The sequence below is a fragment of the Xenia sp. Carnegie-2017 genome, unplaced genomic scaffold (assembly GCF_021976095.1).
Source record: "Xenia sp. Carnegie-2017 unplaced genomic scaffold, XeniaSp_v1 HiC_scaffold_23, whole genome shotgun sequence".
Taxonomy (NCBI): Eukaryota; Metazoa; Cnidaria; class Anthozoa; order Malacalcyonacea; family Xeniidae; genus Xenia; species Xenia sp. Carnegie-2017.
In genome coordinates this window covers 10,811,316-10,830,303 of record NW_025813486.1, presented here as the reverse complement: position 1 = coordinate 10,830,303, position 18,988 = coordinate 10,811,316, and the positions used below count along the sequence as shown (strand labels likewise).

At 33.9% G+C, this 18,988-nt stretch overlaps 3 protein-coding genes across 3 annotated transcripts; 1 reads left to right on the top strand and 2 right to left on the bottom strand.

Moving 5' to 3' along the window:
- Window positions 1–1,971: 1,971 nt before the first annotated feature.
- Window positions 1,972–4,278, bottom strand: LOC124448375. Its single transcript, XM_046999384.1, has 4 exons — window positions 4,186–4,278; window positions 3,914–3,997; window positions 3,528–3,702; window positions 1,972–2,256 (listed from the first exon to the last, which is right to left on the bottom strand). The coding sequence occupies exons 2-4, from the start codon at window positions 3,978–3,980 to the stop codon at window positions 2,076–2,078; spliced, it is 423 nt and encodes a 140-aa protein (XP_046855340.1). The 5' UTR covers window positions 3,981–3,997; window positions 4,186–4,278; the 3' UTR covers window positions 1,972–2,075.
- A 3,945-nt stretch (window positions 4,279–8,223) lies between these two features.
- On the top strand, window positions 8,224–11,842 carry LOC124449096 (myosin-11-like). The gene is made up of 9 exons (XM_047000040.1): window positions 8,224–8,256; window positions 8,722–8,907; window positions 9,238–9,355; window positions 9,436–9,533; window positions 9,634–9,717; window positions 9,970–10,091; window positions 10,255–10,324; window positions 11,070–11,339; window positions 11,735–11,842. The coding sequence occupies exons 1-9, from the start codon at window positions 8,224–8,226 to the stop codon at window positions 11,840–11,842; spliced, it is 1,089 nt and encodes a 362-aa protein (XP_046855996.1).
- Window positions 11,843–14,615: 2,773 nt separating this feature from the next.
- On the bottom strand, window positions 14,616–16,175 carry LOC124448342. The gene is made up of 4 exons (XM_046999354.1): window positions 16,097–16,175; window positions 15,825–15,908; window positions 15,439–15,613; window positions 14,616–14,900 (listed from the first exon to the last, which is right to left on the bottom strand). The coding sequence occupies exons 2-4, from the start codon at window positions 15,889–15,891 to the stop codon at window positions 14,720–14,722; spliced, it is 423 nt and encodes a 140-aa protein (XP_046855310.1). The 5' UTR covers window positions 15,892–15,908; window positions 16,097–16,175; the 3' UTR covers window positions 14,616–14,719.
- Window positions 16,176–18,988: the final 2,813 nt, after the last annotated feature.

Here is an 18,988-nt window from a genome sequence, read left to right as displayed (position 1 = left end):
CCTGTTGTTTTTCTTGCAAAAGGTGCAAAACCTTAAATAATTCATTGCTGTATGCAACTGAATATTCATTTAAAATGTGAGAAATTTAATTGTAATAATTAATTAATAATTTAATTCATTTTAAAATCTAAGTTTTCAATTTTTGCGAAGATAGTTTTTATGCTTCCCCAACAATTTTATATCACATACATCACTAAGGTTAAGAAATATAAGGCCATAAGCATAATTGAGTGATTTTTATCATCTACGGCAAGTAACTACGTCAGAATCTGACCTTACAGGTGCACAAAGCGATATATGTCATTTTGACTCTGCTGAAGAGGCAATTTTGAAAATTCAAAAGATCATACTCTTCGTTGTTATTCCAATTCCAATTTTGTTTGTTCAAGCGTTTTCTTGCACCAAACAGCGTTCGCAAGTTTCTTCAGCTTCGAAATCTCAATTGAAATGCCTTCTTGAATATCCAAACAACCGAAACTTCGACTTAGTTGGCGCAGAATATCAAACCTGCAGCGAAGTCACAGTCATTGCGCAACAAAATTATGGCTAGGGTTTTGATCCAGGTCTCGTGGTGGCACTCGTACAAAATGCTCGAGCTTTAATAGGCTTCACCATAGAGATTATAAATAAAACTTATTATTTATAAAACGTATTATATATAAAAACGCTTTATTTATACTCTCTATGGGTTTGACACCACTTGTCACTCTTTCTACGGTGTCAGAAGATGGTAAATTTATCTACGTTTGAATAAAATGTTAGAGTTTTCTTATATTATTTAAGTTCTTTGATACATTTGATCTCTGTAATGCGATATTGCATAATTTATAAAATCCTAACGGTGTCATTAGACACACTTGACCCCCCTAGATCCGCCCCTTTTTTGCACAACAGAACTCACACAATTCAAACAACACGGCACAGCGATTAAAATCAATTGTGTGTACCTTAAATTTCTATTCATTTTTATCATGTTTACTGAAGATTTAAACGTGGTTAACACTTGCTCTTGTCCATTTGGTTCCTCTTAAGTAAAGTATTCGTGAAGACAAGTTGGCATTATAATTTTCAAAGGAATTCAACAATGTTGCCTGTAAAAGGTTTTCGGGTTTTTGTGTTTTTCAATCCTTGATTAATTTCAACATATTGTTTCTCGGTCGAAGAAAATAATTTAAAGTACTCCAAAATTGTAAAACTTCTAGTCATATCAAAGAGAAAGTTTGTTTTTTTTTGAATTTTTTTCAGCTTCCAGGAAATATATAACCTCATAGATTTATATATTATTTCAAGTTGGCGAAGCTACAATTAAAAACAAAAAATTACAATTGGTAATCTTAGATACATATTAAGGATGTAAGAAGTAAATAGAAAAATTAAATTTCTCATAAGCGGCAAAAACGTTTTTCTTTTCTTTGTGATCGAAGAAAGAAAAATATATTTTCCACACCTGGATTGTGTCTTGCTCTTCTTCATTATCCTCATCATCAACTGCAACATCCTTAAGGGTTATTTTAAGCTGCTTTGGCCAATCGCCAATGTCCGAAAAATCAATCGTCCTGAGCTTCAAAGTTGGCTCTGGATGCTGCATTTTATGCAGAAATAATCTTTTCAAAATTTAATGAAGATCGTAAAAATACTTGTTTTATAGCTATGAGCATGTAATACAAATTCCCGCGCCTCATGTTTGTAAGATAAATGTGCCCGTTAAATTTTTTATTTATGACCATACTAGAATTCAAATGCATAAGTAAGGTAGTAAAAACAGAATCGCTCAACGGAAACAGCATATCTCACTTGAATAACATGCAGCTTGCGTAACATTCAAGTTATTTGACTCAAGTTATTCTCGATTGCTTTCAATTTTGAATTACGCGTTGGGTTTCTTATCACATAAAAATACCAAAATAAATCTCACTTTGCAATAAATTTTGTCAAAAAGTCTACAATCCACGTGATCAATAAAATATATTCAAGAAAGTGTAAAGAAGATTTATTGATAAAGACAAAAGAAACTACACACAATTAGCTATTGGTATTTGAATCGGTTTTTCTAGTCTGGACTTCATCAACCAGGATCAGTAGAACGCTCGGCAACAACAGTAATTTGGTCCACAATAATTTTTTTCATTACATGAAAAGTAACGATAAATTGCCTGGCCAATTTTGTCCACGTCTGTATCTGCGTTTTTGTTCACGGCTAAAGATGGCTGATGTTTGTACACATGGAATGAATCCACGCACTCCGAATGTTTTGTTCTAACAATTGAAAAAGAACACAAGTTGATTGAAAATGTTTAATCCTTGAAGCTATTTTACTTTTCATTTCAAGCTATTTCTGTTTTTGTTGTTAAGTAAACTAAAAACCAATACGAAAACACAATTGATAATTATTTTCGGCAATCGGACATAGTAAACGACCCATTCATACGGTTTATTTCTATAATGCATATATTCGTTAAGACAGTTATCACAGTCGAATACCTATCTAAAGCAAGTATGCTAATAACATAATATGATTTCAATATAAATTGCACTCACAGCAATATAATCCTTTTCTTTTGAAATATAACTACTCAGATTGTCATTCGGACATTTTTTACTTTAGATTATCCGATTTTAGTATCTGTTTAAAAATAAAAAGCCTTAAACGCAATAACTGCAGTATCAAATATATGTGTAATATTCTTTAGTGGCGAAGTTAGTGGTCGTGCTTTTCCTGCTCAGCAGGACTACAAATTATGTAAAAACGAATATAATAAAATTAAGAAATTACTAATTACATTTATAGAAGCACTTTCATATCAGCGTACAACACTATTCGTTCATTTTCAGCAGTTTTAAAAGGCACACTTTCCAAAATTTCCTCGTCATTACATATTTACTACTCAAGTCATCTATAATAAATGCTAGAAAAAAATAGTACGTTTCTATTGGATAACATTCCGGTGCGTGCTTCTTATTGGCCTTTTAATAAGCGCAAGTTCTGTCCGTTTCTATTGGTTAATATGCTGGTTGTCTTTATTTTATTATCACCGTACACGATTATGGAACTAACCAATATATTGTTCGCAATTATAAATTGGAAATATCTTTTTGATGCTGTGTATAGAAAACCGATTGTTATTGTTACACAAATATACAATGGATTCCAGTAATGTAAGAAGTAAGGACAGCATATGATTTACTCGGCAAGACAAAGACGTGCAAAATACTACAATTATAAAAGCGATCATGATCTAACTTCGTGGTATATAACGATTGAATGTTTCACAATCAAATTTAGGTCACAAATCTGAATTTTTAAACAGCTCTAATAACACTGCTTCGGAACTGGCTTCAACAAGCACACCTTCGTCGAAATGTAAAATATTAAAATCAGAAGCAGAATATAAAGATGTTTTGAGTTACAATTAAAGGGTCGCTGTAATAGCCTAAATTCCCTCTACTCCTCGACGTTATAGAGAAGGACCAAATCTTTTTCAATGGCTATATACCATACTGATATTTTTCATAGTTCATAAGCTTACCCGCCAGGAAGAGTTCCAATCAAAGATTGACAAATAGTTGCACAGCTTGCTGAAGATTTAGAACAGGTTCGACGCACTCCCATATAAGCACCTGATTTCGTTGCTATTGCTGCACAAGCACTTGTTGCCATCTCATCGAAGTAGTTTTCAAAGTATGACTTAAAACTTCCGTGAGCTGATTAGAAAAAACAACAAGCTGTCAGCTCAGTTATTGCATATGATATAGCAAATTCGCAAATGCTTGCTTTTGTCCTATGCTAACGGAATGAAATCCGTTTTCTTTTTTCACTTTAATATAAAAGTTTATTGTAATTTGTAAATGTTTTCTTTATCTACTGTACTTGCTTCAGTGAAGCTTATTTTATAAAAGCCATTAAAGGTCTTACCTGCCCCTGTTAACAGCAGAAACAAAGCAAGTCTTACGATAGTAGAACCACCATTCATAATTTCCATTTGGTTTCCTCGTCAACCTATATGAAAAATATGACTGAACTTGATTTTCTGATATAAACCTTTTCGAGAGCAAGTTTATTTTTTGTTACGCTTCTCCTTGATCATCCCAGTTCCCAAACTCAACATTATCATCGCAATAATGACAACATTCGAGTTTCTTAGAATTACCATAAGAACATTAAACGAATTTACTTAAACACAACACCTTCAATCCGACAAAAGTTCGAAAGCACGCAAAATTTGATAAAAGAATGATGTCGAAATCTTCAACAAGTGTCGTCCGTTTTCCTAATGGAAGAAATCAGGGTGTAACAAGGCTTAAATGCTTGTGAGTGATGCTTGACGGGAAGAATGTTAAGAGTTTTCGAGTGTTTTTTCCTGTTGCGCATTTGTTCTTTTGTACCCAGAAGAGTTGGTCAAGCGAGAAATCCATCCATAGAAAATGTTGGTAAGTTGTAAAACATGGAATCTGGAATTTGGAATTTGGAATCTTGGATATTGGAATCTTTTTGTGTTAAATCATGAAGTAATATTTCTATTTACAAGTTATTAAAGACGCGTTCAATTTACAATTTCAACATAGTAATTCATGTAAACGCAGTGAAGAAACGTATGTTTTGCGTACTTTTACGAAATGACAAATCTCTAGCTATCACTTTGCTTTCAAGATATGCTTTTATATTCTTCCCGTCATTAGTAAATACTTAACTCAGGTTTGAATGTTTTGAGAGATACTTATGTGTAGTCACCGAACATTTTTAATAGTTCTGTTATTGTAAGTAAATAGAACTTTACGTAATGCCTTGTATGAATAGAGTAGTTCAACCATTGTAAAATAGACGTTGAATATCAAATGTATAGTTATCTGTGATATCTCTATTTGTTGGTGCTGATCAAAACTTAACCTTGGCTTTTATGTACGTTCACGGTTGTTTGTGATAAATAATTAATCAGTATAATGACACAGATTGTAGCATGTGAAGGAAACTAACCCACAAATTCGTTCTTATAAAGTGCAGGGTGCGAATAATTTCTTTCGCATTTCTATTATGCTATTGTTGCTAATGCACCTTTTTTCCTAAGCAGATTGCATGTAAAATTAGCGAACTTACATGAATTACAATTTTGAAATTGTAAATTTAACGCGTCTTTAGAACTTGTAAATAGAAGTATTACATAGGATTTAACAAAAAAAGATTCTAAGATTCCAGATTCCATGTTTTACAACTTACCAGAAAATGTTGTTGTGATTCTTCGGACCAACGATACTAATTCCAAAACAAATGTGGAAGAAACTTCATCTCTTGTATTAAAACACAAGATTAGCAACTAATCTCTTCTAATGAAATACTTCATCAAGTACCCAAATAGTTAAATAGGTAAGCATGCATACAAGTGGGAAGCTTGTCAATTATGTGGCCACAAAATGAATAGATTATTGCGCTTCGTGCTGACTGTTCAGTCATTTGATCAAGTATATATTAAACCCTTTCTGCATTGTTGTAACTATCAGATTGTACTGTGATTATAATCACATCGTGGAGGATTGATTTCACTGAAAACAATTTTTTGCGACAATACGTGCAGTTAATGATCTATGTTACTCAAGTATTGTGCCTTGATATTGTGCTTGGCGCCACATAAAGTGTCTAAATAAAGGTCCTTTGCTGTTTGCTTTAATGCTCCGTATTTGTTAAATTCTACTGCAATTTTATTTCAATTTTATCTTTCAACGCACTGATCTTAACCATAAGATTTAATCCCTCTTGTGTATTAGCAAGAAAACAATCCCTTATAACAAATAATAAAGGTTCAAGTTATTTGAAAACATTCCCCAAGCAGATCCAGGGTCGCCAGGTTGTCTGGCCACGAAGTAGCCAAAGAGCAAATTAAAAAGGTAGCCAATTAGGCCAGAAAGAAACCAAACTCGAAATTTAGCTTAGAGACAGGGTGAAGCATTTTTCTGAGACAGGTGTCATCATTATTTTGGTAGTTTCTATCGAAATATTTAATAATTGGGCTATTTCGCCTCAAATGTAATAAAAATATGATGACAGCAGGTTCGACATACCACTTCAGGCGGAAATCTTTTACACACAATACAGTCTGTGACGAAACTTAACGCTACATTGATCAAGTATTTCGTTGTTTTGTCGATGAATACCGATTGCTACTAATGCATAACTATTTTGTCCAACAATTTATGTGTTTCACTGAAAAGAAGCAAAAGATAACAAAAAATACCATAATCAAGACATTTGACTCTTTTTACGCCAAACTGGAAACCATGGCTATCTCGCTGATTATGAAGCAAGAAGACCTCGAACAAAGAGCCTGGAGCTAGAATCAAACTTTTTCACTGTTCTACGTATTTATCTTTTGTGAAATTAGTTGATACTTTGTAAAATATTGTTAGGAACACCGTTGTAGTGATAGCCAATTAGCACACTGAAAGTTTGGAAATGTTTACTTAAAGATATCACACACTCACACGCCTCTGTCTTATTTGTTAATGGCAATTTCACTTTGATTTGTCTTACTTTAAATGTTCTAATTAAATATTTATGTTTATAACGTCATTAGTCCCCAGTCTTTAACACCCTTTCGCTACTTGTTATTAAATTGATAAAAAATATGTATGTCAGCTCTACTATCTGTTCTTCAGAACAAGCTAAGAACTAACTGCGTAACTGAATAGTTTTTAAATTGTTTATTTGGGGCCAGTTGTGCGAAAGGCGTTTAAGTCACTAACCAATATGCCAATTGCTATCCACCGTATAAATTTTAAATCGTGTTGTCCGAAGACCGGTTAACTCTATCCACCATAGGCAGAGTCGGACTAACATCGCGCAAGGCTCGCGGATGATTTTCATCGGGGGGCCTTACCACACTCCCCATTAAAACCTTGGAATTCAGACACACAATCAATCGTTTTTTACGATTTCTTGGAAAAATCTGTATTTAATTTTATCAAACTGTGTACAATAGAATTTAAACAGTACAAACTATTGCATAATTCATTTGTTTTTGTACATCGATATCCCCACCAATTGCTTGATGGCTACGGTTGGATATTGTACTGCTCATATGATGCAAGTAGAAAGCAATTTGTTGAAGCCCTATCTAACAATATACAGTTAGATCCTCAAAAAGGTATGTAAAATAGATGTTACTGAAATGAAATTATTAAAACAGGCCAAACAACGTTTTTGTAATTGTCAGATATACCATATCCCAGTTGCATACACTTATTAGCAATGGAAAAGTATCTGGTTGTGTATGCTAGAAAGTTTGGTATTGAAGCCAAAGATTTTATTGAAAAAGTAAGTGTTGTGTGTTACTCTTTCAGGATATAAAGTGTCTGAACAGCTTCGCCAAATTTTGACTTACACTTACATCCTATTTGTTTCAAGACCCTTGTCAAAGATGTGAGAAGTTGTTGCATATTAATCTGACATTGCATGTAGTGAATGTCTCAAATTTGTATTTGGCATATTTTTTCAATGTAAAGTTCTTCATGTGATATGGGAGGAAATGTCTTCATCCTTAAATATCGGTTTATTGTACATTTCAAACCCTTGTGAAGTCATCCTTCTGTGTTTTTACAAGACCCTTGGTCGACATTGTTTTTTATTACATGTGGATGTTAACCAGCACAGCTTTACAAAAAAATATTGTTAAAACTTGTGAATGATTATTTACACAATATATTTATCTCATCAAATTTCTTTTATGAATGCAGAATCCACATCCATGATGCAGTCTGTTTTCAGTGATCATTCCTACCATGAGATACCTGAAGAAGTATATTTTGTTATGTGAAAATAGCTTTTTTGTACAAACACAAGTATAGTTTCTCAACCTTCTAATACCCCACAATTTGTTACCATACATCCTGTGCCTAAGTTAAGGAGCTTCTATAAAGCTATTAGGGTGATAACCAACAGGGCAAATTGAAGAGGATGAAATGGATTCTCCATTGGCACTTTTTAAGTTTTCCTTTGGAATTACACCAGAGATGCGAGACTATTTTGAATTGGCTACACTTAGCAAAGAAAAGGTTTCTTTATTTGAAACAGGTATGCAAGATAATCTGCAATGGTGAACATCCATTTAGCTTTACATGTACTATTTCCTTTATCGGTATGGTATTTAGCACTTTCTAGCATTTTGTAAATATTACAATTTAATTATTTTAGGCAATGAGAATGATGCAAGCGATTTTACTAATCTTCCTGAAAAAATGGTCATAAAATTTTGGCACCATCTGAAAGTGGTATTTGTTCTTGTGATGCAGAGTGGGATAAACATTCTATTCAAGATGAATGGTTGTACGTAGACTTGTGTTCAGTTGCATACTTTTAATCAATCCATGATGTGAAGGGTAAGTTCTGATTTGTTATAGGTTACGCTTCACTTCATTATTATTTGACTTAAATAAATTATTTAGTGTATTGTAGACCTTGCTCTTCTTGTGCTACGAAAAAGCATTATGATGGATGTGTTTTTGTCATGTATATAAATATGCACTTGGATTTTTGTTAATATTGTAAACTCTATGTACCTTGTTGGATTATATACATAGTTGAAAAAATCTGTAAAGGATGAATTCTTGAGTCAGTTTTATTATTCTCATTTCACTTAGAGTTATATAATATGAACTTTAATAATAGGTGTCTCCCCTCTGTAGGTTACACCACTTTCTTAAGTAAAGTGCTCTTGTTCACTTGTTCATCATGAGTTTTTTTTCATTAATTTCCAGCAAGTTGGTGTTCTTGGTCTTCTGGATGAGGAATGTTGGTTCCCCAAGGCGTCCGACAAGAGTTTTGTTGAAAAACTAGAAAAAGAGTTATCCCAAAATCCCAAATTGAAAAAACCAGATTTCAGATCCAATGCAGAATTTTGTATCATTCACTATGCAGGCATGGTATGTGTTCAACTGGAATTAATATAGATTTTAACCATTTGTGTAGGATTGTAACCAATCACTCCATTCATATATACCACGTTGTCACCATTCATATACATAGATTGTATGTAGCAATCACCATCTGATCCTAACTATCACAATCTGATTGTAACTATCTGACCATCACCATTCATGCTTTGCCATCACCGTTTATGCTACCATTACAATTCATACTTGACTTTTATCATTCATACTTTGCAACTAATTGCTACTTTTGATGCACAATAGTGGCTTTTTTTATTTGATTGTTACCAATTCATCCCTTACTTTAACATTTCGTAACCACAGGTGGATTATAATGCTGAAAAATGGTTGATGAAGAACATGGATCCTTTAAATGATAACATCGTTACTTTGTTTCAAAATTCAAGTGATTCTTTTGTCTCTTCATTGTGGAAGGACACAGGTGACCTAAGAACGCTGAAATTGCCTCTTTAGTTGAAATATGGCAGTAATTGTTAAGGTATATTTGTTCTTTTCACACAGAAAACATTGTGAGTCTGGGTGCAACTGGAGGTTCTGACTCACCATTTGGATCAAAAGTCCGAAAAGGAATGTTTAGGACTGTCGGTCAATTATACAAGGTACGTACGTACATAATACGTGTGCAGATAGTACGTAATTTTCGTGGTTTGTGTCAGCGGAATCTCTTGTATTTTAACTATTTTTATTCGTATTATATAGGAACAACTTACCAAACTCATGAATGTATTGTCGAACACCAACGCAAATTTCGTCCGTTGTATTATTCCTAACCACGAGAAACGGGTACGTATGTGCTGATTATTTCACAAATTGAAATTTGGTTTATAGGAAATATTGATGCGATTCAGACATAACTGCATGAAAACTTTAGTGTAAGCTCACTTGTAGCTAAGAAAAGATCAATTACGAAACGCGGATATCATCCTATACAATGTTGTCTTTCAATGTCTTATACACGTTTTTTCTGGATGTAATGAAAGTTTTCAATTCCTTAAGTCTACAGCCTTTAATTGTAGGTGAAATTTTTCGTTGCAGGCAGGTAAGATTGACTCTCACCTGGTGTTGGATCAATTGAAATGTAACGGTGTCCTCGAAGGAATTCGTATTTGTCGTCAAGGTTTCCCAAACAGAATTGCTTTCCAAGAATTCAAACAACGGTGATTATTTTTTAACAGAAATAACCTTTTCACAAAAAATGAGCTTTTACGTCTTGTTTCATTTGCAAGCGAATTTTCCTTCTTTTTTTTTTACCCAGAAGATATTTTAGGACTCGCTCAAAGCAGTTTAAAATATTTTCTAATATACTTTTGTTTTTCACAGTTATGAAATCCTTACTCCCAACTTGATTCCTGAGGGATTTATGGATGGTAGAAAAGCTGCCCAACAAATGGTAATTATTAACCTGTATAAGTACATACGTTTAATCCATTATACAATGTATTACGAGCTGCCATGATCATAGAAAACTCGTGTATTGAGATGTTTTTATATGTTCAACTGCTGTATTTAAACGCCATGACGTCGCCTTAACTTTTTCTGCAAAGTTATTTTTGAAGTATTTACTAAACTTTGGATTTCTGAAAAAACTACCAAGTTTTTTTCTTTGGCTAAATCTTGCAGTCATCATAGTGTTAACTAAAGTCGTCCATAGCATTAAAAGAGATAGGAACTTCACTGTCGGCGACATGATAATATTTATAATCATAATTATCGTCAATGTGTCGTATCAACAATTGTCCAATTTATTACTGCGAGCATTGATAGGGTATTTATGATGCTAATGTGTACGATGACGATGATATGAGTGAGGTTGAATAAAACATGTTACCTCATGCCTAAATACAAACATGTTACCTCATCGTATCATGATTATATTTTGGGACCAAGATGCATTGCGCGCTTTTGTTCATGTTTAAATTTCGAGCTTGTAGTCCACTTAATTCAATTTCGTCACCACATTGTGTAATTTATGAGAAACGTTAGCAGAAAAAAACAATGATTAAAACTCGGTTTTACATCATTAGGATACCGCAATTGATAATCATATTTACGTACCCATGACTGCATTACTTTTAATAAACTACGATAAGGTTTATTGCAATTATAAAACCCGATAATTTTCCTTTTGTCAATAGTTGGACTTTCTTGAACTGGATAAAAACAGCTATCGCGTTGGTCAATCGAAGATATTTTTCCGCGCGGGAGTTCTCGCTAAGCTCGAGGAGGATCGTGACACGAAGTTGACCGAGATCATTACGATATTCCAAGCATTCTGTCGTGGTAACCTGGCCCGTAAGAACTACGAAAAACGAACTCAGCAGTTGAACGCTATCAGAGTACTACAGAAGAATTGCTTGAATTACCTGAAGTTTCGTAACTGGCCTTGGTGGCGTCTATTTACTAAGGTAAGTATTTATTTCCCTCTGGCGTATTGTCAATAGATACATTTTATCTAGTGTCGAATTAATGAAGTTTATAATCTAAGAACAAGGATTATGAATGATCTGGACTCCAGAATGTCTTACCTAGGATTGGCATTTTGAGATCTGAAATTTTAATGTGATTGTGATATCTGGATTTATGAATCTATGTCTGGATGAGTCATCAATGATAAATTGATAGATTTTGTTTATATGGGTGAATTGGTGGTATTAAGTTAGCTAAAATAAATATGATCATTGTTAAGAGAAATTGATTTGAAAATGTCTCCATATCTCATATCTGCCAAATCTGTGCAATCCTATGTCAACATTTTCCATACATGTTTCATACATACACTGCGTGTCTGTATCATACACAGACAAAAATTACGGTGGTTTTCAATCTTGATTTTGCTCCATGCTTGTCGCACTCTATAGATAAAGTGCGAAAGAAACTAAAGAAACTTGTCTTGTTTAAGCATCAGTAGTACTTGAAAAATGAAGTTACATCAAAAATAAAATGTCAACAATCACTCAACATAAAGAAAGAATGATAAAAAAAGTAACTCACCTCATTTCTAAAGAATTCAGACGTATACTAGATCATAACTGCCTCAGAAATTGGAAAGCGAGCAGTGAACTATCTTACATTGGCAACGATGGGACAAAATACATTCTCGCATGTACAACTTTTCAATCAAGACTAACGTCGATGTTTTACAGCTATAGGAATCATTTTGATGTCAAATCGATTCGCATAACCTGTTTTATCCATGACTAATACTTGAAGTTAGTAAGGAGTCGCGAAAGGTCTTAAATATTGGAAAATCCATGTTTGTAAACGCTATCCGCCATATTACGGATTGAAATACACGAAAGAGTTTGCACATGAGGAAATCACTTTTAGAGAGTTATTATTGAGACTTCGCAAAGGCAAATAAACACTTGATTATTGGAAATTGCTTCTTTCCCGTCAACATTTAAAATTCTCAAATATACAAGTATTCAGAGATACTACTAGACTTTTCTATAGCAATATGCAAGTTGCCAGTTACAAACAAGACCAACTAACAAAGCTTGAGAATCCAATTGCACGAATTAACGCTCTCTATTTGTCAGAAATAGCAAAAAATTGTTTTGATGACATTTAGGCTTAGAACCTGTTGTTTTTCTGGCTAAAAGTGCAAAATCCTTAAATGTTTCATTGCTGTATACAACTGAATATTCATGTAAAATGTGAGATATTCAATTTTATTAATTAATTAATAATTTGATTTATTTTAAAATCTAAGTTTTCAATTTTTGCGAGGATAGTTTTTATGCCTCCCCAACAGTTAATTCTATTTGACACATACATCACTAAGGTTAAGAAATATAAGGCCATAAGCATAATTGAGGCATTCTTGAATATCCAAACAACCGAAACTTCGACTTAGTTGGCGCAGAATATCAAAACTCATAGTGTAAGAAGCTATTGTAGATATAATATGTAAAAATATCATTGATTTTGACATGCTCTTTTTCTACTATGTTCCATTTGCAGCGATGTTACAGTCATTGCGCAACAAAATTATGGCTAGGGTGTCGATCCAGGTCTCATGGTGTCACTCGCACAAAATGCTTGAGCTGTGATTGGCTTCACCATAGATATTATAAATAAAACTTATTATTTATAAAAACGTATTATATATTTAAACGTATTATTTATAACCTCTATGGGTTTCACACCACTTGACACTCTTTCCACGATGTCAGAAGATGGCAAATTGCGCAATATTCCAACCGCCGACCATGTCAACAATGCTCTATTTCAAAATCGCAGGCTCGCTAACGGGTAATTACGATGTCAACTTCAAAGAAATGCCATTAAATCCATAAATCGTTCAAAATTTCATACGTCATAATTTGTTATTGATAATGTATCATGTAGCGCCTCGTCGACATTATTATTTTGTTTATTTATGACAAAATTTATTCGTGTTTTATGACGATTGTGTAGAAACAATGCTGTGTAAAGTAAGAACATATAAATTTATCTACGTTTAAATAAAATGTTAGAGTTTTTATATTATTTAAGTTCTTTGATATATTTGATCTCTGTAATGCGATATTTGACAATTTATAAAATCCTAACAGTGTCATTAAACACACTTGACACCCTCCTGGATCCGCCCTTGGTTGGCACAATGGAGGTCACACAATTCAAAGCAACACGGCACAGCGATTAAAATCAGTTGAATGTACCTTAAACTTTTATACATTTTCATCATGTATACTGAAGTTTTAAACGTGGTTAACACTTGCTCTTTTTCATTCGGTTCCTCTTAAGTATTCGTGAAGACAAGTTGGCATTATAATTTTCAAAGGAATTCAACAATGTTGCCTGTAAAAGTTTTTCGCGTTTTCGTGTTTCTCAAGCATTAATTAATCCCAAAATATTGTTTCCCGGTCCAAGAAAATAATTTAAGGTACTCCAAAATTGTAAAACTTCAAGACATATCAAAGAGAATGTTTGACTTTTTTGAATTTTTTTCAGCTTCCAGGAAATATATTACCTTATAGACTTATATATTATTTCAAGTTGGCGAAGCTACAATTAAAAACAAAAAATTACAATTGGTAATCTTAGATACATATTACGGATGTAAGAAGTAAAGAGAAAAATTAAATTTGTCATAAGCGGCAAAAACGTTTTCCTTTTCTTTGTGATCGAAGAAAGAAAAATATATTTTCCACACCTGGATTGTGTCTTGCTCTTCTTCATTATCCTCTTCATCAACTGCAACATCCTTAAGGGTTATTTTAAACTGCTTTGGCCAATCGCCAATGTCGGAAAAATCAATCGTCCTGAGCTTCAAAGTTGGCTCTGGAGGCTGCATTTTTTGCAGAAATAATCTTTTCAAAATTTAATGAAGATCGTAAAAATACTTGTTTTATAGCTATGAGCATGTAATACAAATTCCCGCGCCTCATGTTTGTAAGATAAATGTGCCGTTATATTTTTTATTTATGACCAAACTAGAATTCAAATGCATAAGTAAGGTAGTAAAAACAGAATCGCTCAACGGAAACAGCATATCTCACTTGAATAACATGCAGCTTGCGTAACATTCAAGTTATTTGACTCAAGTTATTCTCGATTGCTTTCAATTTTGAATTACGCGTTGGGTTTCTTATCACATAAAAATACCAAAATAAATCTCACTTTGCAATAAATTTTGTCAAAAAGTCTACAATCCACGTGATCAATAAGATATATTCAAGAAAGTGTAAAGAAGATTTATTGATAAAGACAAAAGAAACTACACACAATTAGCTATTGGTATTTGAATCGGTTTTTCTAGTCTGGACTTCATCAACCAGGATCAGTAGAACGCTCGGCAACAACAGTAATTTGGTCCACAATAATTTTTTTCATTACATGAAAAGTAACAATAAATTGCCTGGCCAATTTTGTCCACGTCTGTATCTGCGTTTTTGTTCACGGCTAAAGATGGCTGATGTTTGTACACATGGAATGAATCCACGCACTCCGAATGTTTTGTTCTAACATTTGGTTAATATGCTGGTTGTGTTTATTTTATTATCACCGTACACGATTATGGAACTAACCAATATATTGTTCGCAATTATAAATTGGAAATATCTTTTTGATGCTGTGTATAGAAAACCGATTGTTATTGTTACACAAATATACAATGGATTCCAGTAATGTAAGAAGTAAGGACAGCATATGATTTACTCGGCAAGACAAAGACGTGCAAAATACTACAATTATAAAAGCGATCATGATCTAACTTCGTGGTATATAAAGATTGAATGTTTCACAATCAAATTGAGGTCACAAATCTGAATTTTTAAACAGCTCTAATAACACTGCTTCGGAACTGCCTTCAACAAGCACACCTTCGTCGAAATGTAAAATATTAAAATCAGAAGCAGAATATAAAGATGTTTTGAGTTACAATTAAAGGGTCGCTGTAATAGCCTAAATTCCCTCTACTCCTCGACGTTATAGAGAAGGACCAAATCTTTTTCAATGGCTATATACCATACTGATATTTTTCATAGTTCATAAGCTTACCCGCCAGGAAGAGTTGCAATCAAAGATTGACAAATGGTTGCACAGCTTGCTGAAGATTTAGAACAGGTTCGACGCACTCCCATATAAGCACCTGATTTCGTTGCTATTCCTGCACAAGCACTTGTTGCCATCTCATCGAAGTAGTTTTCAAAGTATGACTTAAAACTTCCGTGAGCTGATTAGAAAAAACAACAAGCTGTCAGCTCAGTTATTGCATATGATATAGCAAATTCGCAAATGCTTGCTTTTGTCCTATGCTAACGGAATGAAATCCGTTTTCTTTTTTCACTTTAATATAAAAGTTTATTGTAATTTGTAAATGTTTTCTTTATCTACTGTACTTGCTTCAGTGAAGCTTATTTTATAAAAGCCATTAAAGGTCTTACCTGCCCCTGTTAACAGCAGAAACAAAGCAAGTCTTACGATAGTAGAACCACCATTCATAATTTCCATTTGGTTTCCTCGTCAACCTATATGAAAAATATGACTGAACTTGATTTTCTGATATAAATCTTTTCGAGAGCAAGTTTATTTTTTGTTACGCTTCTCCTTGATCATCCCAGTTCCCTAACTCAACATTATCATCGCAATAATGACAACATTCGAGTTTCTTAGAATTACCATAAGAACATTAAACGAATTTACTTAAACACAACACCTTCAATCCGACAAAAGTTCGAAAGCACGCAAAATTTGATAAAAGAATGATGTCGAAATCTTCCACAAGTGTCGTCCGTTTTCCTAATGGAAGAAATCAGGGTGTAACAAGGCTTTAATGATTGTGAGTGATGCTTGACGGGAAGAATGTTTTCGAGTGTTTTTTCCTGTTGCGTATTTGTTCTTTTGTACCCAGAAGAGTTGGTCAAGCGAGAAACCATCCATAGAAAATGTTGGTAAGTTGTAAAACATGGAATCTGGAATTTGGAAACTTGGATATTGGAATCTTTTTGTGTTAAATCATGAAGTAATATTTCTATTTACAAGTTATTAAAGACGCGTTCAATTTACAATTTCAACATAGTAATTCATGTAAACGCAGTGAAGAAACGTATGTTTTGCGTACTTTTACGAAATGACAAATCTCTAGCTATCACTTTGCTTTCAAGATATGCTTTTATATTCTTCCCGTCATTAGTAAATACTTAACTCAGGTTTGAGTGTTTTGAGAGATACTTATGTGTAATCACAGCAACATTTTTAATAGTTCTGTTATTGTAAGTAAATAGAACTTTACGTAATGACTTGTATAAATAGAGTAGTTCAACCATTGTAAAATAGACGTTGAATATCAAATGTATAGTTATCTGTGATATCTCTATTTGTTGGTGCTGATCAAAACTTAACCTTGGTAACATATGAGTGAAAATATGTAGATGAAAACCGGCGACTGCATGTCAAATGAGAGGAGATAATCATGAGATATAATATGCAACTCGATATGCAATACCTTCTAGTGTTTTATTGTCAGACTTAACTACGCCAGAAAGGGCAAAAGGCATTTAGTTCTATATGGCATTTTTAAAAATGATAATTTCAACGGGCACTTATTTATGAGATGTTATATTCACGGGTATATGGAGTTTGTTTTTCTTGACAGAGACTACGGCTTTTATGTACGTTCACGGTTGTTTGTGATAAATAATTAATCAGTATAATGACACAGATTGTAGCATGTGAAGGAAACTAACCCACAAATTCGTTCTTATAAAGTGCAGGGTGCGAATAATTTCTTTCGCATTTCTATTATGCTATTTTTGCTAATGCACCTTTTTTCCTAAGCAGATTGCATGTAAAATTAGCGAACTTACATGAATTACTATTTTGAAATTGTAAATTTAACGCGTCTTTAGAACTTGTAACTAGAAGTATTACATAGGATTTAACAAAAAAAGATTCTAAGATTCCAGATTCCATGTTTTACAACTTACCAGAAAATGTTGTTGCGATTCTTCGGACCAACGATACTAATTCCAAAACAAATGTGGAAGAAACTTCATCTCTTGTATTAAAACACAAGATTAGCAACTAGTCTCTTCTAATCAAATACTTCATCAAGTACCCAAATAGTTAAATAGGTAAGCATGCATACAAGTGGGAAGCTTGTCAATTATGTGGCCACAAAATGAATAGATTATTGCGCTTCGTGCTGACTGTTCAGTCATTTGATCAAGTATATATTAAACCCTTTCTGCATTGTTGTAACTATCAGATTGTACTGTGATTATAATCACATCGTGGAGGATTGATTTCACTGAAAACAATTTTTTGCGACAATGTGATATTTGAGCATACATCATGACGTTACCTGACACGAGGTTGCTTAGAATACCTAAGTCTCAAGAAGTCAGCTGTTGCTTAGCAAAGCTTTCAGCGCGCGATACTAGAGCTTTTCTAGCTTCAGAAGTCCCAACCAGCTCATTAAGGTTAGATCTCGCTTCTTTCGTTAAAGCAGTGCGAGCACTTTTTGCGCGCGTTTTTGCAGTACTAATACCAGCTTCGTCCCTAGCACGAGTCACTGCAGATGCACGTGATTTAGCTTTTCTTGCCACTCATTTAACGTCTCCGCGGGCGAGATCGGCAACAAGACTGCTTACGTTTTCAGGCGAGAACTGCTCTTTTGAAGTCGATATAACAGCCTCTTTGGCTGCTGTAGCCGTGTCACGAATTGCTTTTTTACCAGCCGCCACGGTCACATTCTTGATTTTTGGAGCAAACGTTCCTACGCGAGATCCTAAGGCTGCACCTGCGAACTTCCCCGCACTGAATAGCGCACCCTTTGCCTTACCAGCAAGGCCCATGAGGTTTCCAATCAACGAACCCCCCGACAATTTTTCGACGAACTATACCACGTCTAATCATAGCAACTATCATTTTTCCTAGTATATTATACATGGAAAATAAGCCATTATGGCAACAGCTTCTGAATCGGAATCCGCTTATGAGCGTGTATAATCACATTTTTTGACGGATGTTTAAAGTGTAAGTTACTTGTTCACCATTTAAATCAATCTTATTTCCTGACTGATCAATGATTTCCATTCTCACTTTATTAATAAGGCTAGTTTTTATAAGTGGTAAATAGGTCGGTGGACTAGGACTTATTTCCAACAAACGTCCTGGTCCTCGGTTTGGAGTAAACGATTTAATAACATCACTAGGATTCCCGTTTACTATACTTGAATTAACAAGCGAGCAGTGAATATGGATCTTCTGTACATCTGTAATGTTAATTTGATTCTGACTTAAAGTCTTTCCTCTAGTAATATCACCTCCACCCACAGCAAACCCAAGAATAGGGCCTAAGCTGTTATCTATGTCAAAGGAAGCTACAAGGTTACCTTTAATAGTAATCGCAGATTTTGATGTAGGAATAAGCACAAAGGGTGGATCACGTCTTGCAGTTTCATCTTCATGTGTGAACTTTACCCCCAATGCTTCCATAGCATTTTCAATAGCTTGATTGATATCGGGAATGTTGTAAGCGCCCGGGGGTATTGTGATTTTTTGCCGTTGAATTGGAGTTTGTTTAATCTATCCACTCTGTGCACCA